This window comes from Schistocerca cancellata, chromosome 2 (assembly GCF_023864275.1).
Source record: "Schistocerca cancellata isolate TAMUIC-IGC-003103 chromosome 2, iqSchCanc2.1, whole genome shotgun sequence".
NCBI classification, from domain to species: domain Eukaryota; kingdom Metazoa; phylum Arthropoda; class Insecta; order Orthoptera; family Acrididae; genus Schistocerca; species Schistocerca cancellata.
This window is the reverse complement of record NC_064627.1, coordinates 664598065-664622963: the sequence shown is the minus strand read 5'-3', so window position 1 is coordinate 664622963 and position 24899 is coordinate 664598065. Positions and strand designations below refer to the sequence as shown.

At 39.0% G+C, this 24899-nt stretch overlaps 1 protein-coding gene across 1 annotated transcript in view; it reads right to left on the bottom strand.

Annotated features, from left to right (window-relative positions):
- The window catches only part of LOC126162365 (uncharacterized), an 80580-nt gene that overhangs the window by 41061 nt on the left and 14620 nt on the right, over positions 1-24899 (bottom strand). The window contains exons 5-6 of the mRNA XM_049918819.1: positions 17495-17640; positions 7964-8060 (exon numbers count right to left, since the gene is read on the bottom strand). Of these exons, the coding sequence (XP_049774776.1) occupies positions 7964-8060; positions 17495-17640 (243 nt within the window). The remainder of the gene's footprint in view (positions 1-7963; positions 8061-17494; positions 17641-24899) is intronic.

Below are 24899 nucleotides of genomic sequence, written 5' to 3'. Positions count from 1 at the left end.
GTTTATGGAGAAAACATTAAGAATGATGGAATGGTAAGAAAGTGGGTGAGAGCATTTAAAGATGGCCGCACAAATGTGCGTGATGAACAACGGAGTGGGCGTCCTTTGGTCGTTAATGAAAGTTTGGTGCAGGAAGTGGACAATAAGGTGAGAGAAAACAAACGATTTCCTCCTTGCGGGATGGCTTTCCTAATGTTTCTCGTAGTGTTTGGTATGCCATTGTGACCGAGCTTTGGAATTACCGAAAATTGTGTGCACACTGGGTACCGAAAATGTTGACGGATGTGTATAAAACCAAACGTTTAGACAGTGCATTGACTTTCCTTGAGCAGTACCACAACGACGGTGATGATTTCTTAAGCCAAATTGTTACGGGCGATGAAACATGGGTGGCCTATGTCACACCAGAATCAACGCAACAGTCCATGGAAGTTGAGCAAGGGCATCGTTTTGCTGCAAGACAATGCCCGTCCACATGTGGCGAATCAGACCAAAAATCTCATCACACCTTTTTGATGGGAAACTGTAGATCATCCCCCAGTCACTACCATCTGTTCCTGCACTTGAAGAAACACCTGGGTAGTCAGCGTCTTCAAGACTATGACAAAGTCAAAACAGTGGTGATGCAGTGGTTAACAAGTCAGGCGGCAGACTTCTATGAGGAGGGTATTCAAAAACTGGTACAACGTCATAACAAGTGCCTCAATGTTGACGGAAATTATGTAGAAAAGTAGATTAAGGTACAGGTTTTCATGTAAAAATAACATTATTGAGATATCTTAGCATGTCTTGTTTTAATTTCAAAACGGTACTTGCTTAAAAAACATGCCTCATAGACTAGTTTTTGTGTTGAACGATCACCCAATTCAGATACTGTTTGAATAGTAAAAATGGTAGCATTAAATCTTTGAACAAGATCCTGAATGCTCACTTTCCATGACAGTTTACTGTCTATCTGAACACCTAGAAATTTGAACTGTTCAGTTTCACTAATCATATGTCCATCCTGTGAAATTAAAATGTCATGTTTTGTTGAATTGTGTGTTAGAAACTGTAAAAACTGAGTCTTACTGTGATTTAGTGTTAGTTTATTTTCTACAAGCCATGAAGTTAGGTCATGAACGGCACTATTTGAAACAGAGCCAATGTTGCACGCAACATCCTTTACTACCAAGCTAGTGTCATCAGCAAATAGAAATATTTTAGAGTTACTCGTAATACTAGAGGGTACATCATTTATATAATAAGGAACAGGAGTGGCCCTAACACTGATCCCTGGGGCACCCTCCACTTGCCTGTACCCCACATCACAACCACTCTCAACACTGAATAATGACCTTTTGCTGTCTGTTGCTAAAGTAAGAGGTGAACCAATCGTGAGCAACTCCCCATATTCCGTAATGGTCCAACTTCTGGAGCAATATTTTGTGATCAACACAATCAGATGCCTAGTGCCGAAACCTTTTGTTTAACCCATCCAGTACCTCACAGAGAAAGGAGAATACAGCCTTCTCAGTTGTTAAACTACTTCTACAGCCGAACTTCATTTGATAGCAAATCGTGTGATATAAAATGATCAATTATCCTTACATACACAGCCTTTTCGACTTTAGCAAACAATGATGGCATAGAAATAGGTCTAAAATTATCTACATTATCCCTTTCTCCCTTTTTATAAAGCTACTTTACTACTGAGAACTTTAATCATTCAGGAAACTGACCATTCCTAAGGAAAAATTACAAATATGGCTAATTACAGGGCTAACATGTGCAGCACAGTACTCTAATATTCTTCATCCACTTTCTCCAATGTCACCCTTATTTGATTATGTCAGTAAACCTTTACACACCTGACTAGAAATTCTGTTCATCCTGTCACTGCACTTCACTAGTTCCCACTATAACTTCAATCTCTCTCTATCTCTCTTCAAATTCTCTAGCCTACCTACCCAACTAAGAGATCTACCATTTCATGCTCAGACCAGTACAGATATTTGTTGATGCTTATGATAACATCATCCTGAAAGCTGCAGCCTGAGGATCTGAATGGGGAATGTTCTCCCTCTGGAATATTTTACCCAGGAGAATTCCACCATCATTACACTGAAGCTGCAGCAGAGCTGCATTTTCTCTGGAAAATAGAGGCTGCACCTACTTTCAGCCATTCACAGTACCAACATCGCAATACCATGTTGCCTAATATCGCAAGGTCAGAAGAGTCCATCGTCCAGACTGTTGCCCCTGCATTTACTTGAAAGGCTGCTGCCCCTCCCTCAGAATCATATATTAATGTGGTCCTCTCTGTCGATACCTTCCTGACGTGGTTGGACATATGGTATTGACTACGCGTACTGTTGAGACACACAAATATAAGAAGGTGCCCAATTCATGGAGGGGCAAAAAATTACCACAGCAACAGCCCCATCTAAGAGCAATAAACATGAAAAAATAAAAGCAAACTAAGTTGTGCCTGCTGAATAATATTGTACAACAAATTAACCAGGCCAAGATGGGGAGTATGGAAACAAAATCAACCTACATTATTTAAAAGAGCAGAGACAGCATACCACTTAACTAAGACAAGCATCATCATCATCAATTATTACTGCGCAATTATTACTGTGATACACAAATTAGCATTGTGATTGCACTACATACTTTCATAATGTTATCAACTTCCTGTAAAATCTTACGTGCATTCATCATGATGGGATACTGACTCAGTTTTTCAGACATATAAACTGGTATACACATTCCGAGTCTAATGCTTAGTTTGCTTTATTAATAAGTACTGCCCAGAGATGATGAAATTGCTACATGAGAGGAAACTCAAATGTTTATTATGACCACTACAATATTAATGCAGTTGGGTCTTTCCACGCCAAATCATCCAGAAAGTTTGGGTAGTGGAAGTTTACCTAGATATATTCACATTTCCAAAATGTAAATGTTGTATGTCAATTACTTTTTCACTTATGATAAAAAGAAGTTGTACAGATTCAGGAATTCAAGCTTTCATAGACGAACTCCTTTATAATTTAAAAATGCAATAATTCCTACAGTTTTTGCGATGGAAGCTTTATTTTTTCCTTTTTAGTTAAAGAGCAAAGTTTATATTTTTATAGTCGTGCTTCTTGTAGTGAATATCCATCATCTACATTGCAGAAAAAAATTGTAAATAATTTCTTTTAAACAAAATCCATGCATGGACATTGTAATTTTTTAAAGGTATTGCCCCCTCATAGATACCTTAGAAATATTTACAATATTATTATAAATATTCCATTATGTTACACAAAAGTAATCAGTTTGTAGAAATAATAGGAAGTGTGAAAAAAAAAAAAACATTATTGTAGAAGAAATATTGAAGTTGCTAATTCATGGCTACCATGTCACTGCTAAATTGCTGAAGTTGGCTATACTGGATTTCACCTAGGAACAAATCATATCTGAGAACACTGTTTTATTGCCATTACATGTATTGAATCATCCAGTTTCTTTGTTTAGAGTCGTGTTCACTGAGCATGCAGTTCTGAGTTGTACTCAAGAGTCAATTATTGGTTAAAAATTCAACTGTCACTGTTTTTAACTATTCATTACAAAACAAAAGTAAGTCCCCTAATGTTACAATAATAATGTGAAATGCTTTAGTAATGAGACAATTGAATAGATTGATTTTTCATTATTTAATTACTTTTTATGTTACACCAATCATCTTTTGAATTATTTACGACAAATATTGGTTTTATGACTGAAGCAGTATGCAAAGTACAAATAGGCAGTGTGCAGTGTTTTCTTGGACAGTATGTGCAAGATATATGTGATAATGCCCCGACTTGTGTGAATGAACTGACAAGTGAAGAACAAGAACTTTTATTATGGCGAAGCAACAGTCATTCATATCATGATTTACATGTTTCATGTGTGTGTTAAACACAAAATACAGGTACCTGCACAGATTCTCTCTACATAAGAAAATTTGCTGTGATCCCTTCAAGCGCCGTAAAGGATCTGTTTCATCTGGATTACGTGAAATTAGTTTAGAAAAGGCAAAAACCTTCAAAATGAGAGGCTTTAGTGTTATTCCTGGGGAGAAAATGTGCCCAACCTGTATCGAACTTATTAATGAAAAACAAGCAAGTAATGATCACCACCAGACTATATAAATGACAGTAACGTGAAGGTGCAGATTCCTGAAAAATCTGTGCTCAATACTAGTTTAACTACCTTAGGAGGATCTCCTGCAAAGCTACATTCAGTTTCTCGGCATAGTCGGTATGCAGCAGCTGGGCCTCTGAAAACTAAGATTTCACATACATGTCAAGTTGAGCTGGCTGCTGATGCAAGCACTATCCCTGACAATGATTTAACAGAACTGGAAGAAAAGGCAAAACATGATGACCTCATGGACAAAATCAAACAGAAAATTAAATATGCAAATAATCATGAAAAAATTCTGTTACTTGCTCTTGTGCTGCTAACTTGGTCTCGACAAAGTCAGTTCCAATAATCAGGTTTCTGAATATTTGGTGTGACAAGCAAGAGCTCTTTTAATGGAAAAGGGTGTTTTATTGATGGCTGAGCAGAAAAAGAGGAAAGACATTGCCACATGATACAGTGCAAAAAGTAAAGAGTTTTTATTTGGATGATGAAAACCCAAGAATAATACCTGGGAAAGAAAGTGAGCACCAGCAAAAATACCTATGAACAAAAGCATCTTCAGTAATTCAACCGAACTGTATTCTCTCTATAAAGAAAGTATCCTGAAGACAAAGTAGGATTCTCAAAATTTGCTTCTCTTTAACCGTGTGTGTGTGTGTGTGTGTGTGTGTGTGTGTGTGTGTGTGTGTGTAGATCTAATTAAAATAATAACATGTGATATAAATAACTGAGCCTGTATGCTTCAAACCCACTTAGAAAATGAAATACAAGACTATGAACCTGATGAGATGGTTCAGTACAGTCAATGGGAATCAACTGATAGAGAAGTGATTTGAACACTTAAAGTCATTCTATCAGAATTCTGTGACACTTATCAAGAAAACTGAAAAACTCACTCCACACACTTTCTCAGTCACAATCTGATTATATGAAAATGAAGGAGGAAATGCTTGATGAAGGATCAGTGTTAATTTTAATGGATTTAAGTGAAAATCTCAGTTTTGTTGTTCAAGATGAAGTACAGGGGTACCATTGGAACAATGGCAGCTGCACTTTTCACACTGTCGATATATATTACAAAAAGCACAAACAGTGGCATGCAAAAATTATTTGTATTGTTTGTGATGATGTAGAACATGAGGTTGCCTTGGTGTACCAGACTCGGAAGACTGTACTGAATTTTTTTAAAGTGTGAATTTCCAGACATTCATCTTGCGTATGTTGAATATTTCACTGATAATTGTGCTGCACAATATAAAACTTGTAAGAATTTTAGAAATATCTGCTACAATGAACATGACTTCAACATAAAGTGCAGCTGGTCCTTTTTTGCTACCAGCCGTGGCAAATCTCCCTGTGATGGTACTGGTGGCACTGTTAAGACTTGTGACAAAAACAAGTTTACGAAGAGTTTAGAGAGATCAAATACTTACAGCTTCACAGGTATTTGAATTTTGTCGTGAGAACCTGCAAAGCATTTCAGTTCTCTTTGTTTCAAAAGATGAAATGGTACAAGTCAGACATTATCTTTTTCAGCACTTCACAAGTGCAAAAACAATTCCTGGAACATGATCTGTGCATCACGTTGTACAAATATCACCAACCATGACTGAAGCAAAAAGGCTGAGCTGTGACACGGATTTTAGTATCGTTCAGGATTTCTCGGATGCACTTCCACCACAAATGCCAGAACATAGTGTACAGCCCAATTGCTATTTTGCATGTGCATATGACTGTTCTTGGTATTTGAGAATTGTTGAGAAGGTGAATTAAGAAGGAGATGTTACAGTAAAGTTCATGCGTTCTCAAGGACTATCCCCGTCGTTTTATTGGCCTAATAATCATGTTTGTGATGCTTCTCTCTCTCATATCCTGTGTGAAGTTGATATCTCCACAGCAACAGGCCGTACTTATTCCCTGCGCAATGAGTCCTCAAAGTTGGTGGAAGAAAAGTGGTTCTCATGAGAAAAAAACTACCTAAGCATCAAAGTGTCTCATCACGTGTCGTTCCGAATCAACTTTAATGCAGATTGTGGCACCAGCATTTTGTGCAGTGTTGACAATATTAGCTTTTAACAAAATGCTTAAATATTATAAACAAAAAGCTATGTATTTTTACATTGAGTTAATTTGGTTATGGCAGAGGTAAGAAAGTGTTCATATCTCATGTAATGTACAAGTTGCCCTATAGTGCCATTAGTTTCTCAAAACAGGTTTTGTGTGTGATGAAACTTGATTATTTGTAGATCACTTTCTAACTTTTTCAGTGTTTTCCAGAGGGGGGGAGGGGGTGCAATTGTCCAAAATATTTTTTCTAATTTAACAATAAAATTAGGAAACATTAATTTACAAAAATTTAATTGGACAATTATAACGTTTTCAGAAAAGACATGTCTGAAAGGATATTCAGGGAAAAAACTGTCAGCATACCATTTTTTGTTTAAAAGCTGCAGCCAATTTTCAAATTCTTAGTTTGCTTTGAAGTAGCACACTGCATCACACTTCCAGCAATTGCTACCAACAGAATGTAAATAAATCAATAAAAATTGGCAAAAGTTCATGATAGATAAAAAAAAAGCAGTACACAAAATCTCAGTTCACAACTAGATAATGAGTGTCATGGCCTAGGTGAATTGACATGGAATGACCCAGTTAGAACACTTCTTGGAAACCCGATGACAAGTAGTCATTAATCTATACCAGTCATGCCAATAATGCACTGAAATAAGGCAGGTGAAAACACATACAAGATCTGGAAATGCATGAGCTTTTGGAGCCAGTGACTCATCCTCCTGGCATGAGGGTTAAGGGAAGGAAAGAGGAAAGAAACAGGCCTGGCGAGTTTTAGGAAATGGAAGAATCATGGAAAAGATGCTCAGAACGGCTGACTAGCAGCAGATACTACAGTTCTGTAAGAACATTTACATAACTACGAAGTATACTTACCACACTGTGTACTGTAAAAGAAATGAAATCTTTGCCTTTCCCTCATTTTACATATTGTTCCATCCACGAATTTCCATTATTGTTAAACATGTGTTACCAGAAGATAATGTCACACCAACCAATTTGAATTTCTACATATGTTGGATTCAATCACGCTTTAGCCTCAATTGTTTAATGTAACTACAAAAAAAATCCATATCAGACTTAAAATATAACAGCATGGAGAAGTTAACATGGCAGACCTTCTCAAGATGCATGGCAGCAATGGAATGTACTGGCATTACTGTGCAATTAGGAGCTAGTCATATATTCCATCCACAGATATGTAAAGTTGAACATGTGATTAGAAATGTTTGCCGATAACATAAGCTGCCCCACTACCTGGACAGTGCATGCCATCCACAAAGTTTCCTGCACTAGGTTAAGCATTTATGCTGTGTGCCAATGTATAGTTTGTATTGTCATGTTTTATGTGTGAATTAAATTTTGGTAATACAGGCTGCTACCGTACAAGTATACAAATACAGAATTGTTCCACATACTTGAAGATATTATGTAGTGTTTCTTGCATTCTGTTTTAAAAACATCTCTACATCTTGTACATTCTGGATCATATAACACAATCTACAGCTAGTATGTTGCTTTATGAGTATTTCTATTAGGCTGCCCAGTAACCTTTTCATAAATAATAGTACTGAGAATGCAACATGCATATAGCGTGTGTGTGGCAAACATGTGCAATTGGACCTATACACAAAATTTCTTCTCTTCCTGCTTCATATAGTATAGTAGCTCTTACTGTGAAAACTAAGTTCATGCAGTGCAGAAGCAGAAAGTAGCACGAGGAAGTATTTACCCGCAGTAGATACATAGGATAACCCCACAGAAGAACAGATCCCATGAAAAGTAGCAAAGGGCCTTTAGAATTCCCTGCTCCTCCAAACAGAAGAGCCCTGCAATAAATGGGAACAAACGTGACTTCCAAATAGTAGGAGGATATGTATTAGAAAATTTTAGATCATGCACCATATTGATACAAGATAGACAGTCTGTTTATACCCTATCTACTGCAGAGTTCCTGTGCAAATAAATGCTCTTTTATATACCTGCTTACAACTGCATCTTTTCAATTTCATGATGTTTTATAAGTTGATTCAAAGTCTACTTTACAAATTACATCCAAAAATAGTTTTCTCCATGTTACTTGTAATACATAACACGATTTAACAGATTTTGAAAGAATGGTTGAATTTTTCAACAGGGAATTTTACTTGTATGACAAAAATTGTCCAGTCTAGAAAGGAATATCTTAGGGAATTGGTTTAAAAAATTTTATTTTAAAGGCCCCAGTCAGAGCTCTACAAACTTTCTCCCAGAGCAACTTCAGCTGTGCCTATGGGACACAAGGCAGTTCTGTCCAGTTAAAGTAAAGCTGCTGACAAGATATGACTTAAGCCCTCTGCTGAAACTGCTAACAAATTCACACCATGGATTTTAGCCAGTAGTGTGTGTTTGATACAGGTCACTCTTCAGTGCAGAACAGTTTCTTCTCTCTCTTGTGATCCAGAAGTCGAGCAAAACAAACGTTTTTCGTGGGAGGCACAGCCTCCTGCTCCACATTGCATGATTGGCCACCAACAGCAATTAACGTGAACTGCCTCCCTTCCGTTGCCCTATCTCAATTAGTTGTGGGCGTGGGATACAGGTCATTCTTCAGTGCAGAACACAGTTGCTTCTCTCTTGTAATCCAGAAGTCGAGCGGAATAAACGTATTTCGTGGGAGGCAAAGCCTCTGGCTATGCATTGCATGATTGGCCAGCAACATAAATTAACATGAACCACCCTTCCTTCTGTTGCCCTATTTCAGTTACTTGTTGGACCTCCTACTCTGGCCTAAACCTTGTAACTTCAGACCCTAGGTGCACCCCTTGTATACCATACACTGAAATATATTCTCTTTATTTTGCCTGATATTCTGTTGTCTCATTTAACAGGGCCATGGATGCCCACTTACAAGTCCTGACCGCTCGGCTTCCTGTACACTGTTGTCATAAGACATATGTAACAACCTCTCCTCCTTCCCTGCCCATGTACATTGGTGTCAGAAGTGGGATTTGTTTCTACCGTTTGGTCCATCAGCTGACCCTTTAGTTTCATTTCATGTTCAATGTTGTGTGGTTGGTCAGAACTTGCCGCTGTTATTTCACTATGAGCTGAGCCTGGGTGTTGCCAGCATGTCAGCTACTATGCTGCACCAGACGCCACGTCCGCACATAACAGAGCTCAGGGCAAAGTCTACTGCCAGCCTGTCGCAGCGCACCACACCAACATGTGCATGCTGAGTACAGTGAGCCATGCCTCACAGCGCATGTGCTTACTTGCATGCATTCCAGTCCCATTTGATGGTCACATCTAGCCCAGCTTTTTGGTCGCTGACCACTATCTCTAAGTTGGGTGCCGAGGCATGTAAGGAAAATGCACGATACGTCTGGTGCCGCTGCCGTGGCTCACCGAGCACACAGGCAAGCTATTTGCGGTCGGAGTGGCTTCCCTGCCACTGCTGCCGCCCACTTGCTTCAGCCGCCGCCCTACCGTCAGCACCACATTCTGCGGGTCGCGACACGGAGGTCAGTAAATTATAGTACACAGTTAAATTTTGCACCTTATGCAGTTACTGCCTGTTTTTTTGGAGGTATCTGTACCTAGGACGATTTGAACTTAAAATTTTTTTAAGTCGAATTACTGTGACATATGTTAAATGTGTATTTGTTGCTAGATAAGCACTTCACATGTTTGTTGGTTGGATAGTTAAGGTTCTTTAGCATATATTTTTGACAGTTTTCGATTAATCTCCAGTGATGTGCAGCGTGAAGCATCATTTCTGCACCCTATGAAGAAAGTAGGTTCCTACTCCTTGCTCCACAGTCTTGAGTGCTTTAAGAGTTCTATAGCCCCCTGTCTCTCCATACCGTGTCTGCAAGGCTTCTAAAATAGTTGGCGCACTAAATCTTTTAGCTTTAACTTGATGAGAGTTTTTTTTTATTTTTTATTGCAAAACCTGGCAGAGACGTGAAGTCAGCATCTAGATCTTGTAATAAAAGCAACAAGTGATGCATCCTGACGATCCTGGTATTGTCCATAGTTTAATATTGGTAATAGGTGACTTGAAGCCTCAAGTGCATACACAGTCGTAATTACATGATTAGCACTTGTGTTGCTGAAACTGATAGTACGCTGTTTGACATGTCTGATTACAGAACGAAAGAAATGAACTTTTTCTGCCTTCTCGTTTTCTTCTTACTCATTTCTCTACATTCTCTTTCCCAACCTTTTATTCTTTTTCTGTCCATGCTTTCTGTTTTTTGTGGTAGTTGCTTAACTGGTTAACTGAATGCAAGGATCTATGATGTATTAAGTGATGTATCGTAATAAGTTATAATGATGAAAGAGAATTAATCTGTTGTACCCTGTAAGTTAAGTGAGGATATGATGACTTTTGGTTGTTATCCCCCAGAGGGCAGCAAAGTTATGTTGAAATCAAGATAGGTTGATTTATTGAGGTTGTTCGCGTAATTGAAGATAATTTTGTTCAGGAAAGTTCTTGTGTCAGTTGTTTTAAATGATGTTATTTCTGCTGCACAGATAATGTTTTGTTGTGGAAGCTGAAGAGGATACAATGAATGCTAATTATGTTGCTAAATGTATGAGAGAAGATGATTCAGTGATGGTGAATGGTCTTTTTTATGGTGTCGCCCCAGAGGTCAGAGCAAAGCCCTTAACTGTGATTCATTTTACCAGGTAGTGAGCTTCCAGTTGAGACAATGTTTTTGTAGTCATTTAAATTGCATGCTATGTTAGCTGTGAAAGCTCACCGTAAGCAGAGACCGCATGGTGCAAACACATGGACTGGCACAGCTGTCGCCTTGCGATAAGCCAGCCAGCCCTCTTCTTCTTCTTCTTCTTCTTCTTCTTCTTCTTCTTCCTGTCTGCCATAATTAAGCCTAACTTTCATTCGATTTTTAAGTCATTTATTGCACAGGTTTTGTGTGAGTTTACTGAAAGTATTATAGAGAGTATAAATATTAAGTGGCTGTAAGTAAAGTTAATATTTTGTGTGAGAAGGATGACCCAGGTGCATGCCTATTGGTATTATGTGGAAAGTTTAGATATTTTGAGATACTTAATATTCTGCTGTGGCAGCCCTAGGTGCCCACTTACAAATCCTGACCGCTTGACCTGTACACTGTCGTCATAAGCCATATGCAACAACCTCCTCCCCCCTTCCGTACCCATGTACAAATCACCTGAGTACAAATGAGAGCTCCGCCAATGCACAACCCTTTTATATCTTGTTTACACAGTACTACCACCATCTGTATATGTGTATATCACTATCCCATGACTTTTGTCCCTTCTGTGTAAAGGCTACAATTGACTATAACTAGGACATCACGAGAATCAAATGTGTGTGATTATGATACAAACAAGCGTTTTCCTTGAGTTAAGTCAGTTCCTCAGCATGCATCTAAATTTGGTTATTTCCCAGCAACTGTCAGAGATATCTCACGAAAACAATTATACCCTTCTTTTCCCTTGCTTTTCTACCAAGGTGGTAAGTATGTCAATCCAAGAATTAACCAAAGGGCTTGCTGTTATACTTTGATAGCCTATACAGTCTCACAGTGGAAGCCAATCATATGTGACTCTCCGACACTGTCAAAACTTCACAGAGTGAAAATAAAAGGGACACTTATTTTGGCTTAGGTGCCAAGCAGATTTCAAGAAAATGACTGTAAAAGTTTCGATGTCACTTCATCAGTCCATTTGTGCATTGTAAGACCGAGTGAGACAGTAGCACAATATGTAAGAGCACAGCGTCCAGTTATGTGATTAAAATGCATGCCTTGAGCCACTTGCATTAAAATACATTTCTTGATCCAATTTCAGGCTCCAGCTTTTGAGAAAATGCTTCGATATGTGAGGTTTTCTGTGAAATTGCCAGATCATCAGGGATTCAGCAACATTTAATGATGTTGCTTTTTTTATGATATTCACACTAAAAACTCTGTGGCATATATGCCTTGCATTTCGCTCATGGTGCTCTCAACTGTTATGCTTTGAACATTTTATGGCAAGATATCACCCTGTGGAATGCACTGGTTCTCTAGAAGTATAAAAGTTAAACTCACTGAAAAGTTCAAATACTGGAATCGATATGTCTTTTATTTTCCATTACTGTTAATACATAAGGTTAAGTAAAATTTGCAAGGATAAAATAATCCATAAGATTTGAAATGCTTATTTATTTTATCACTAATTCTATTACATATCTGTCTCAAAAAAAAATATTGAGGTCACATACATCTGTGACAACAAAAGAAAAAAAAGATTGTATTTGAAAATGGGGGGAAAAATCAAAACTGTGCTCTTAGCGACTGTCCTACTGACTTGCCCGGTTTGACCGCAGCATGATGAAGTGACATTGAAACTTGGACCATTTTCTTCGAAACTACTGTCAACTCCTATGCCAGAATAGGTGCCTATATTTTAACCTTCCTTTCATCCTGTGAAGTTTCAACTGTGAAGGAAAGCAACCTAAGGAGGGTTCCCCTTGTCAGTACAGTGGTCTTCATCTGACAAGTCAGGAAGTAATTCTATTCAGATGAAAACAACATTGAAACTTAATCATGATACACACCGGTTTACCTTTTATTTGCCTGCCTGCTGGGAATGTGTACTCATCTCAATATGTCCATAGTCATTGCCCGTAAGTTTATATTTACTCAGTAGTACTGTTTTGCAGTTGGAGGTACAACTAATGGTTTTTTGCAATCATTTCTTATCTTCAAAATAGGCTGCCACATCGCTGAGGTGAATGTAAGAGTATATTGTGAGTTGTTACCTTCAGTCCTAAACTATTTACATGTTGTCAGAAGTATCTATTTTTGTAAAATAAAGTTGGGAACTCAAATCACAAATATAAGGTTAAAAATATTTACAACAAAAAAGAATGGATGCCTTATTAAAGCACAATCAATTGAAAAATTATGTAACTACTGGCGCAGGTAATGTAGACAGACATACATTAGAAGCAAGATAGATGACACCCACCTGGAGATACGGTTTGTGAATGGCAAACGGGTAGCTGGCAGTCACAAGCACACACTAAAGTCAGAATGAGACAGGTGTGAAATAGCAGGAAAAAGTAGTTTTCACTTTGAAAAGGCTTTCTCTCACAATCAGTTTTACACTGTGAATGTTTTTGATTTAAGAGTTACCATCAATAAGGACACCAATTGTTCCCATTGCGAGCACCTCTCTTAGCCTCTTCAGTTGAGTTACTGCATAATGGATTCAAGAGTGTATAGTTTTGTATAGAAGTTTGTTTGATTTAACAATAAAAGTAATAATTTTTGATAATATCATGTAATTGGATAAACAAAAAAATCTACTCACCAAGTGACAGCATGAGAACACACATAAAGAAAACATTTTATTTATGCAAGCTTTTGGAGCCAGTGGCTCTTTCTTCTAGCAGAAGGGTTGAAGGGAAAGGAAGAGGGTTGAAGGGAAAGGAAGAGGGTTGAAGGGAAAGGAAGAGGGTTGAAGGGAAAGGAAGAAGGTTGAAGGGAAAGGAAGAGGGTTGAAGGGAAAGGAAGAGGGTTGAAGGGAAAGGAAGAGGGTTGAAGGGAAAGGAAGAGGGTTGAAGGGAAAGGAAGAGGGTTGAAGGGAAAGGAAGAGGGTTGAAGGGAAAGGAAGAGGGTTGAAGGGAAAGGAAGAGGGTTGAAGGGAAAGGAAGAGGGTTGAAGGGAAAGGAAGAGGGTTGAAGGGAAAGGAAGAGGGTTGAAGGGAAAGGAAGAGGGTTGAAGGGAAAGGAAGAGGGTTGAAGGGAAAGGAAGAGGGTTGAAGGGAAAGGAAGAGGGTTGAAGGGAAAGGAAGAGGGTTGAAGGGAAAGGAAGAGGGTTGAAGGGAAAGGAAGAGGGTTGAAGGGAAAGGAAGAGGGTTGAAGGGAAAGGAAGAGGGTTGAAGCGAAAGGAAGAGGGTTGAAGCGAAAGGAAGAGGGTTGAAGCGAAAGGAAGAGGGTTGAAGGGAAAAAATGGAGAGGTTTAGGAAAAGGGGTAGTGTTTGTAAAAGTTGCCAAGAACCCCAGGTCAGGGGATACTTACCGGACATGAGGAGAAGGAAAGACTCATCCCCTCCAATAAGTCTCACCTGGCCTGGGTTTCTGGGTGACTTTTCCAAACTCTACCCCTTTTTTAACCTCTCCGATTCCTTTCCCTTCAAGCCCTCTTCCTTCCCTTTCAACCCTTCTGCTGGATGAAGGAGCCACTGGCCCCAAAGGCTTGCATAAGTAAAACCATTTTTTGTGTGTTTCTCCTCCTGCCACCACTTGGCTATTGTTTATATAGTCTTTTCTCAAAGTATTCATATGCAGTGTAGGCATGTATGGTTGTGAAACATGGACGATAAATAGTTTAGACAAGAAGAGAATAGAAGCTTTCAAAATGTGGTGCTACAGAAGAGTTGAAAATTAGATGGGTATATCATGTAACTAATGAGGAGGTACTGAATAGAATTGAGGAGAAGAGGAGTTTGTGGCACAACTTGTCTAGAAGAAGGAGACATGTTCTGAGGCATAAAGGGATCACCAATTTAGTATTGGAGGGCAGTGTGGAGGGTAAAAATCATAGAGGGAGATCAAGAGATGAATACACTAAGCAGATTCAGAAGGATGTAGGGTGTAGTAGTTACCTGGAAATGAAGAAGCTTGTACAGGATAGAGTAGCATAGACAGTTGCATCAAACCAGTTACTGGACTGAAGATAACAACAACAACATAAATGGACAGATAAATTTACTCACTCAATGAATAATTGATTGTTTTTGTTTTTAGATGATATTGTTTGTTTGATTTGTAATTTAGTTTCCTAGTATTTTACTTTTGCCCCTTTTCTTTTTGAACCAGTGATGACTGACTTGAGCAATTTGTCTAGTCTTTGTAACATTCTCCACTTTCTGAGCAAACCACACGTAAATGAGTATTTGATTCATGTACATCTCCCTCAGATACCTTTACACAAAAGTGCAGTAAGAGTGAGAGTTAACCAAACCACACTTAATTAGCCTTTATCCCATCAGTACAAACACTTCTTACATCTGCAGCTGTGTTGATGTATCTGCCTGTTACTAAATAGGCCAGTGCAGTACCTCATAGCTGCAACAATTTAAGTATCTTGCAGCTATCCTCTATCAATCACCAATTATTTAAATAATTAGTAGGCATCTGGTTAATTAGCTTTACTGGAACAGAACTTTGTATTTGTTGGCATACATAAAGTGTAAAGTGACCTCACTAGACCATGTCCATAGGAGAGCAGCAATCTGGTGCTATAATTTGGTTAAAATAAGTCTAAATTGGAATGATATTTATTAATATGACCGTTTTGACTTTAAGTTAAAGTCATCTTCAAATGTGAGCACCTTATGGCTGGTGCTAACAGCTCCTCTGCTATTCTGGGGTAGCAAGATCATAACTTTTTTTTTTATTGTAACATTTGTACATTTGCAAGACTGAAATAACTGTCAGCTCATGACCTTTATTAGGCCGATAGTGAAAACAGTTATTTTAAGTAATCTTATCAATTTTTTCATGATGGTTCTATCCTCTGTTACACAACTCTATGGTATTCAAAAGGAATAAAAATAACATTCCTGCAGCTGATAACTCGTTTATTGTGATTGACTTTAGTGCGTAGCTTCACAATTACATTGTTCCCAGAAGAATATTTACATTTAGGGAGTAGCTTCCTCGTAAAGTTTTTGCTGGCTAAAGCAGAAGTGTATTTTCTACTGCTTTTTTTCCTTGATTTAAGAGGTCATGCAAGTTACTCTACCTGCAGCATGAATGTATAATACTGGCTCTTTTACAAGATCCCTTTAATAATAACAAATAAAATATTTACCACTGAACATTATTTTTTGTTGTTATTTTAAAACTAATTTTGGACTGTTTAGTCAGCTAAAGTTGGATGTGAATAATATCTAAGACCAAACACAAACTGCTAGGGTTAGTTTTATTCAAATGTTTTGAGTTCCAAGGACATCCAACAAAAGGTCAGGTATACAGAAACTTAATGACACAGTACTATCAGTCTGAGACAAGCCAAATACTACTGATATGCAGCATATTTGTGAGAGTACAATATCTGACCATATAAGACACTTTGATGGGTGGATCGGATGTACTTTTCTTGCTTGGACAATGCTTAACTTCTTAATAGGGCATTACGGTTGGTTGTTGTCTACACTTGTGTATCAGGTATGCAGGTACGAGCAAACACACAGGTGGCAGCTTTTGTGAAATACTGAGTTTAGAGATGGTATAAAATACTTTACTGCAGGGGATAAATTTCTTGTTGCAGGGTGTTTTGTGTCTCAGGAAAAAGAAACAGCCTCTCTTGGATACGAGTGAGACATGTCAATCCACAGTATTGTGTATGCCAGTAAGAATGGTACTATTTTATGTAACATGGACATAAGAGACTTCAAGAATATTAATATGAGAGAGAAAATTTAAAACAAAGAACCATCAACAAGAACTTAATCAGTTTGGCTAGAAGTCTCATCCACTGAACCTAGCACACAAAAAAAGAAGGAAAATACCATTATGTCACAAATTTTGGTCACTGAACCTAGCACACAAAAAAAGAAGGAAAATACCATTATGTCACAAATTTTGGTGTGTCAAATAACAACTAAGGCAACAAAAAGAAGTGGATATTGGGGATTATCCTTACTCTGACATTTAAGGTATCAGCATGTGTTGTGTTCTACTTTCCTGCATCATAAGCACCATCAAGAATAACTTTTGTCAATGAATGAAACCAAAATCTACTTTTCTCCTTCTTGTGCGAACTTACAATAATGAATTTGGACCTATGTATGACAATACCACTTACTAACCTCTTTGACTGAAAATGTGTGATTGTGCAACATACCAACACCTCTGGAGATATAACACTGCTGTTATTATTCAGAAGGAAATTAATTGCTCCAGCTAAGACGTCCACTGTGAAATGCAGAATTGTGCTCAAATCTCATATCTCTTGGACGCATCAAGGATGGAAAGTCATAAAAAAAATTTTGTCTAGCTGCAGTAAATTTTATTGCTTGTCTTTGAGCAACATATGATACAAATGGAGAATTCAAATAGAAGTCAACTACTTTATTACTGTGCAGAAATAATAATCAGGAAGTTGCATATTAATTGTCAGGTGGCAACAGCAAAATCTCCAACTCAGTATCTAGCTTAATGGGTGTAGGGAAAGGATTTAAAGTGTGTGCCTAAATGTTACAACATCTTAAGCACAAAATGTATACTGCTTACCATATCTCTGAAATTGGTGGCATCCAATTGGCCCTTCTTTTCTGTTCAGCTAACAGAATCTGAACAATATCATTATGTCTGTGGCTCTTTGCCAACTGGAGTGGTGTTTTTCCATTCTTGTCTTTTGGGTCTAGTTCAATTTTGCTCTGAAACAAATGAATATTGACCTTTTAGCTTCTGCTGGACAAAGAGCTAGTGCTCGAAAGCTAGTGAGAATGCTGTTTTCTCTTACATGTTTCTGTTGTCCGTACATCATTCCTTTCCCTTATTTTATGAATATATTAATTTGATATTGAAACTAAAAACAAGGCATATACAACTGCAAATTTCCTTCTGTGAAATGTATTTGTTTCTTCTCAGATTGATGCCACAAATGAACCACAAAGCTTCACAAAATGACCAACATGCACTTCATTTGAATTACCCAATATGGGTAACAACAGATTTTATTACTTAGTTTTACAAATTGGAGAGGAAGGTCTTGTATCTAATACGTCACTTTGTACTGTGACCTATCTTGCACACATCATTCAAGATATTTTGCTGCATATACTGAGTTTGCTATTATCTCACTAACTAATGGCAAAATCTAAACTACAGAATGCTTAGTAATAGGAATTAAACTTTTTGTTAATGAGTACACGAAAAGTATTACTTTTATGTCTGTATACAAACTGTATATAAGCTATAAATTCTACAATATTTGTGTGATTAAGCAAAGCAATAGGAATAATTGCATGCAAAACATTCTTGCAATGACATAGTTCTATTTCATTCTCCCTTCAGGTGCCATTTTGTGCTTGAGGCACTAGCTTTACAAAAATGACAAGGGACAAGGCTTGCTGTAACAGCTGTGAGTACGTAAGTTTGGGTCTAGGTTCAGATTATTTGATGCACAGATATTGAAGTGTTTAAAATACAGTCTGTAATGTTATCCCCCCACAAAGAATAATAGAGTGAACCATATGCCAATGTACTGAATTTTCACCAATGTAGTGAATTTGCCACAGGGTGTTTAATACTTTGGAGACCAAGACCGAGTATAGCTAGGGCCCAAATTTGTACTAAACAACTCACCTTGTACTTTTTATTGGGAGGAGAATTATACCTCTGTCATCTTTATTTTAAAATTAGGAAGCTATCAAAGAACTAAAGTAAATACGAAAAATACATCGTGAAGTTTGACCCTTTTTTGAGGATACACCAATTACATATGTACCAGTACTACTTTTAAAAAAATGGCATTAACAGCTTATTTCCTAGGCTCAATATTCTTCTAAGTGGCCAGTCTCCAAAATGTTAAGGAAACACTCTCTGCCAGTGGGGCCTATTAAGAGATAGTTTAAACTAGGTGTGGCATGCATCTCAACAGAATTGGGATAGAACCCTTTTAGGATGAATGATGACACCGGGCTCCTGTCTCTTAAAAGGTCTCAACCTGTTATAGGGATTTCTTCCACATGTATACAGAAGATAGAAAGTACAACCCCCCCCCCCCCCCCCAGTGCCTACTCACCAGTTACCAGAGAGAAAAAGGTGATCATAATGACAAACAATACAGAAATTTGACCCATAAAATTGCTGAAATTCAACTGTAAGCCATGTGGCTCGATCAGCGATATTCCCACTGCTGGTACGGGTCATCTTTCTACTGGTGTACGCGGTGGCCACCTACCGGGCCAATCGGGAACGAGCGGTAAGCTCTAGCAAGTACCAAGGATTTTGCTTTCGGATGCTTAGCAGTAATATTGTTTGCCAAGTCTGGCAGACAGTACAGGCGCCGTGCGAGGCAGCAGGATGAGCACATCTAAATGTTTACCCGGGTGAAAGTGCCGTAGGAAATATTGCTGGCGTGAAAGCAGTCACGTTACTGGGAAGCCAGTGGTGTATTTCGCTCGCTACATGTCTCCTGGCACCGGGATCTGCAGCAGCTGGCTTCGTCGAACAAGCAAGAGGATAAGGGCCTTGCTTGTGCTGTAAATTGTAGCCGGAATCTACTACTGGGTTCTGTGCTGTTGATTTCATTTTCTTGGCCGGCCGTTGCTACTCCTACTGAGTCTGCCCTCGAATGTGTTTAATTTCAACTTGCTTAGTACGCAATGTCCCAGTGAGAGCTGTATGTGACGTGATGATTAAGAATCATTGACCCATTGTCAAACATTCTGTTTGTGTATTGCTACTGTCAGTGTTTAACCATCATTGAAAACAGTTTGGCTGGTCCTTGTCCAAGTGCTGCCTGGTTATTGTATTTATATCACATGCTGAAGTTAAGCTGGCCAATTGTTATGGATTACATGGATAAAATTTTCCCTGGGTATATTTTGCCGTGAATTGCAATAACATTACTGTTAAGTTTCTATCTGAAGTAACAGTGTGTGAGAGACATATCTAATTCTAAATGAGTGGTTTCATAAACTCTTGCAAGTTACTGAGAGGCCAATTGTTACTGTGTGTTTAAATAGTTTGAAACTGATTCTATTAATGAAAGTACAAGAATTCCTTCAATGACAGTATGTGGGTATTGTAATTAATTCTGATTGCTTTAAGTTGCTTTGTGTTTTGCACCTGCATGCTAGTTGCTTGCATTTTGATTTTGTTTTATTGGGACTTCTGCTGTTTGTCTTGGTAGCAGATGCAGGGTCCTGGGTTGCGTCCTGCTTGTGCTGTTGTGTATTTTCTGCCCCCTTTGCCTGTGCGTGCCAGCTGGCCATGTATCTAGTTCGCTCACGGCTTAATGTATAATTGGCCTTACGCACATAAAATAATAGATGTGTACTGCTTAGCTGATATTCATTAATAGGTTGATTAATTCTACAGATGAAGTGCTGTAATGAATTATTGTGTTTCTAATTACTTAAGGAATATGTCAGTCGGTTGTACATACCCACTAGTTCTGGGATTTTTCGTGCCTATTCGTGACTTGCTGCTTCCATTTGGGGGTCCATGCCGAGCCTGTATTGGAAACAGCTGAGTGAGCTGTTGTCTGCTTCTGGGCGTAGTTTGTTGAATCCCATGAGTTTGCTTGGTCACATGAAATTTTATGTTTTATATCCTACATTGTAGGGTGCCTGCCATTTAAGTAACGTGGTTGTGTGCCATGGCATCTGACTTGTTGCTGCCCTGTACTCTTAATGACTTTGATAATACCAATCACTGCAGTAACGAAAGACTACTTTGCTCATTAAAGTTTAGTAAATTGTTCTTTAGGTTGATCATAGTTTTTGAGTAATTTCTCTAAATGTGTAATAGGCCATAAGTGCCGTGGTTTATGAATGTTTAAATTTTAAAGTAACTTGCTCTCATCTAAACAGTAATTTTAAAGATGCGTGGTAATTTTAAAAATGTGTTGATGGTTTCATTTGTTATTTGTCTTGTATAAATGTTCAGTGCAACTGTCGAAGGTGATTGCCTGATAAATACAGTAACAGACACAATGTCAGCTAGATAACGTAACAACCATTTAACAGAAAAAGGAGTTTCAAATAAAGGTTATAAATAAGAGCACAATGTTAAATCAGATATTAGGCCTACTTGAACATTAATATAAGGATTGCACTATATCCTGTATTTCAGTGTCAACACCGGTGCTCTGAAATGAACACACTGTAATTAAACTTTAAGTTGGTGCACTTTATTTTTAATAAATTGCATACTTAATAAAGAATTATCTATTCTGAGTAAATACAGGTATAGCCAACCTGTTGTTACAAAAAGTGTGATAATGCTCAAATGCTCAATAAAATCAACTGAACTAGTTCTAGACACAGTAAGTTTAGTGATGGTATACATTTTCTTTCAAATATTCATCCACAGTATAAAAAGATTTCTCTGTCAGGTAATCTTTGAGAACTTGTTTAAATTTTGGCAGTTCTGTGTGAACACATTTGATATGTAGTGGGAGAGCATTGAACAGCTTAATGCTGGAGTAGTAAACTTTTTTTTTTTTACTAGAGTGAGACATTTCATTTCGACATGGACATTGTTTTTGTTTCTGGTGTGATAGCCATGGAATTTACGGTTGTCTCGGTAGATAGAATAATTTTTGCACACAAAGGTCAGCAAGTAAAAAATATACTGTGAGGCAGTTGTTAGGATACCTATCTTTCGAAACAAGTACCTCCAAGAGTGTCTTTGATGGACCCCACACATTATTCTGATTGCTTTTTTTTGACGGTGAAAACTTTTTTTGCAAGTGGTTGGTTCCCCAGAATATGATAGCATATGACATTAATGAGTGGAAGCAGCCAAAGTAGGCAACCTTAATGGCATCAACTTCAGCCACTGAAGAAATTACCCGTAATGCAAATGTTGCTGAGCTAAGTATTTTTACATAGATGAAGAATGTGAACTGACCGATTACATTTGCTGTCTATATAAGCACCCAGGAATTTATCTTCAACATTCAGTATTGGTTGATCTCTACATTTTATGTTAATTGCATCGAGATTACTTTGTGATGTATGGAACCTCATATAATGAGTTTTATTTGCAACGAGAGAGACACTATTTGAGGAAAACCAATTTAAGATGTCATTAAAAACAGTATTTGTAGTTTGTTCAAGATTGTGATCTATCAAATGTTATCATGCCCCACTCAGACGAGGCAGGTTCCCCAGAAGAGCCATTTAGCATTACAGTCTGCTTCCGATCCTTTAGATATGATTGTAGCCACAAGCCAACAGTACCACCTAAACTACAGTATTCCGCCTTTTTCAGAAGAATTTGGAGGTTTACACAGTCAAAGGCTTTTGTAAGATCACAAAAAATATCCACTGGAGACATTTTTTTTGTTAATGGTTTCCAAAACTTTGTTGCTGAAAGAGAATATTGCCTGTTCAGAACAAAGACCAGCACGAAAACCAAACTGATTTTTGCTTAAGATACTGTGGAAGTTGAGATGCTCTTCAATCCTAATGCATGAGTCTTTCAAGAATTTTCAAGAAGGTAGTTAATAGGGATATTGGGCGATAGTTTGTAATGTTGTTTTTATCACCTTTCTTAAAGAGAGGAATCACTACAGCCAATTCTAGTCTGTCAGGGACAATCCCTTCTTGTAGGGATGTATTGTACATGTTGCATAAGATGGGACTAACAAATTTGTAACAGTGTTTCAGTATTTTACTGGAAATATTGTCCACACCAGCAGAATTTTTATTTTTTAATGATTTAATTACTCTTATGACTTCGCTTACAGTAACTGGAGGTAAAGACAACTGTGGGATTCTGTTGCTAATAGCTTTCTGTAGGAGGGAAAATGATTCTTCCATTGAACCATTACAGTGTCTTCTCTGCTGCTCTCAAAAAGTGGTTATTAAATATTTCTGCAACCAACTCTGGTTTCTTTATGATACTGTCCCCTGTTTTAATCTCTACCTGAGACATGTTCCCTGTTTTCCTGCCAGTTTCCCTCTTTATTACATTCCATGAGGAGCACTTTACTATCAATCTGTTCAGAATTTCTTTGATGGTTGAAGAATTTACAGCTGAAATATTAGCAGCAGATAAAATTTGGTTACGGCTGATTTTTCATAATTTCATGGACCCAGTAACATGCAGAGAAAACATTAAGAGTCACACAACAAAAATCTACTCAGAATTATCTATTCTTTATTAAGTATGAGTTTATTAAAAATAAAGTACACCAACTTAAAGTTTAATTACAATGTGTTCATTTCAGAGCACTGGTGTGGACACTGAAATACAGGATATAGTGCAATCATTATAATAATGGTGGTGGTGGTTGTTGTTGGGATGTTTAAGGGGGACTAAACAGCTAAGGTCATCAGTCCCCCATTCCAAAAACAAGCGAGACAAAGTCGCAGAGCAGATAAAACCCCAAGGGGAAGGAGACTGCCCCGCCCCCCCCCCCCCCCCCAGGTGCTAAAGAACACAAATTAGGCAACGAACACTAGAGAAAAGAAGAGTACAGACGAACACCAGGCAGAAAGAGATAGAAGAAAAGAAGATGGCTGGAGACTGGTTGACTGACCACGACAACAAAAAAGGGAAAGAGTCAACCATCCGATGAGACACCAAAACAGCAACAAATATGGAGAGACGCGAGGACAAAAGACACAGAAACGGAGAAGTGCAGGACCCCCCTAAATGGATCCATAAAAAGGACTAGCACGGATAAAATGTAAAACATTGTCAGCCATGGAGGCATCGTCGCATAAAATCAAAGGCAAGGTGCCCGGGAAATTAAAAGACTGCCGAAGGGTGCGCAGTCGGGGACACTCCAATAAAATGTGGGCGACCGTCAGCCGGGACCCACACCGACACAGGGGGGGGATCCTCCTGACGCAAAAGATGGCCGTGCATCAGGTATGTATGGCCGATGCGGAGCCGACACAGGATGACAGAGTCCCTGCGAGAAGACCGCAGGGAGGAGCGCCACACATCGGTCGTCTCCTTGACAGCCCGCAGTTTATTCTGGGTTGTCATGCCATGCCACTCAACAGACCACACCCCAAGCACCTTACGGCGCAACACCAGCTGCAGGTCGCGAGCTGTGAGGCCGATCTCCAAAGCTGGGGCGTCGATCGCCCCTTTGGCCAGCCTGTCAACACGTTCGTTCCCCGGGATGCCAACATGATCTGGCGTCCAAACCAAGACCACCGAACGTCCAGAACGGGCAATGGCGGAAACAGACTCCTGAATAGAGGACACCAGAGGAGAAGAGGGATAGCAGCGGTCGATGGCCTGAAGGCTGCTCAGGGAGTCACTGCAGATGACGATGGACCTACCTGAGCAGAAACGCATATGCTCAAGAGCGCACAAGATGGCCACCAGCTCTGCAGTAAAAATACTGCAGCCAGCCGGCAAGGAGCGTTGCTCAACATGGGCAGCATGAGCAAAAGCGTAGGCAGTGCGACCATCAACCAGGGAACCATCAGTGTAGACAGGCTCACAGCGCGGAAATGATTCGAAGAGCGCAAGAAAACGGCGATGGAGGGCCACAGGCGGAACCGAATCCTTAGGTCCCTGTGCCAAAACCAGACGGACGGACGGACGGGACAAACACCAGGGAGGCGTAGGTGTACGGACCCACGGACCCAGAAGGGAGGCAGAAGAGGGAATGACCCCAGTTCTGACAGCAGGGACTGGACACGGACAGCTACGGAAAGCCCAGACCTAGGTCGCCGTTCGGGCAGATGGAGGACCATGGCAGGGAAAAGCAGGCGACGATTGGGATGGTCTGGCGAGCAATGCACGTGGACAGCATAGTCGGCGAGCAGTCGATGGTGGCGAATCCGCAGCGGGGGAACCCCGGCCTCCACCAGTAGACTATCCACGGGGCTGGTACGAAAAGCGCCAGTTGCAAGCCGAACCCCACAGTGGTGTATGGGGTCTAACAACTTCAACACTGAGGGTGATGCAGACCCATAGGCCGGGCTCCCATAAT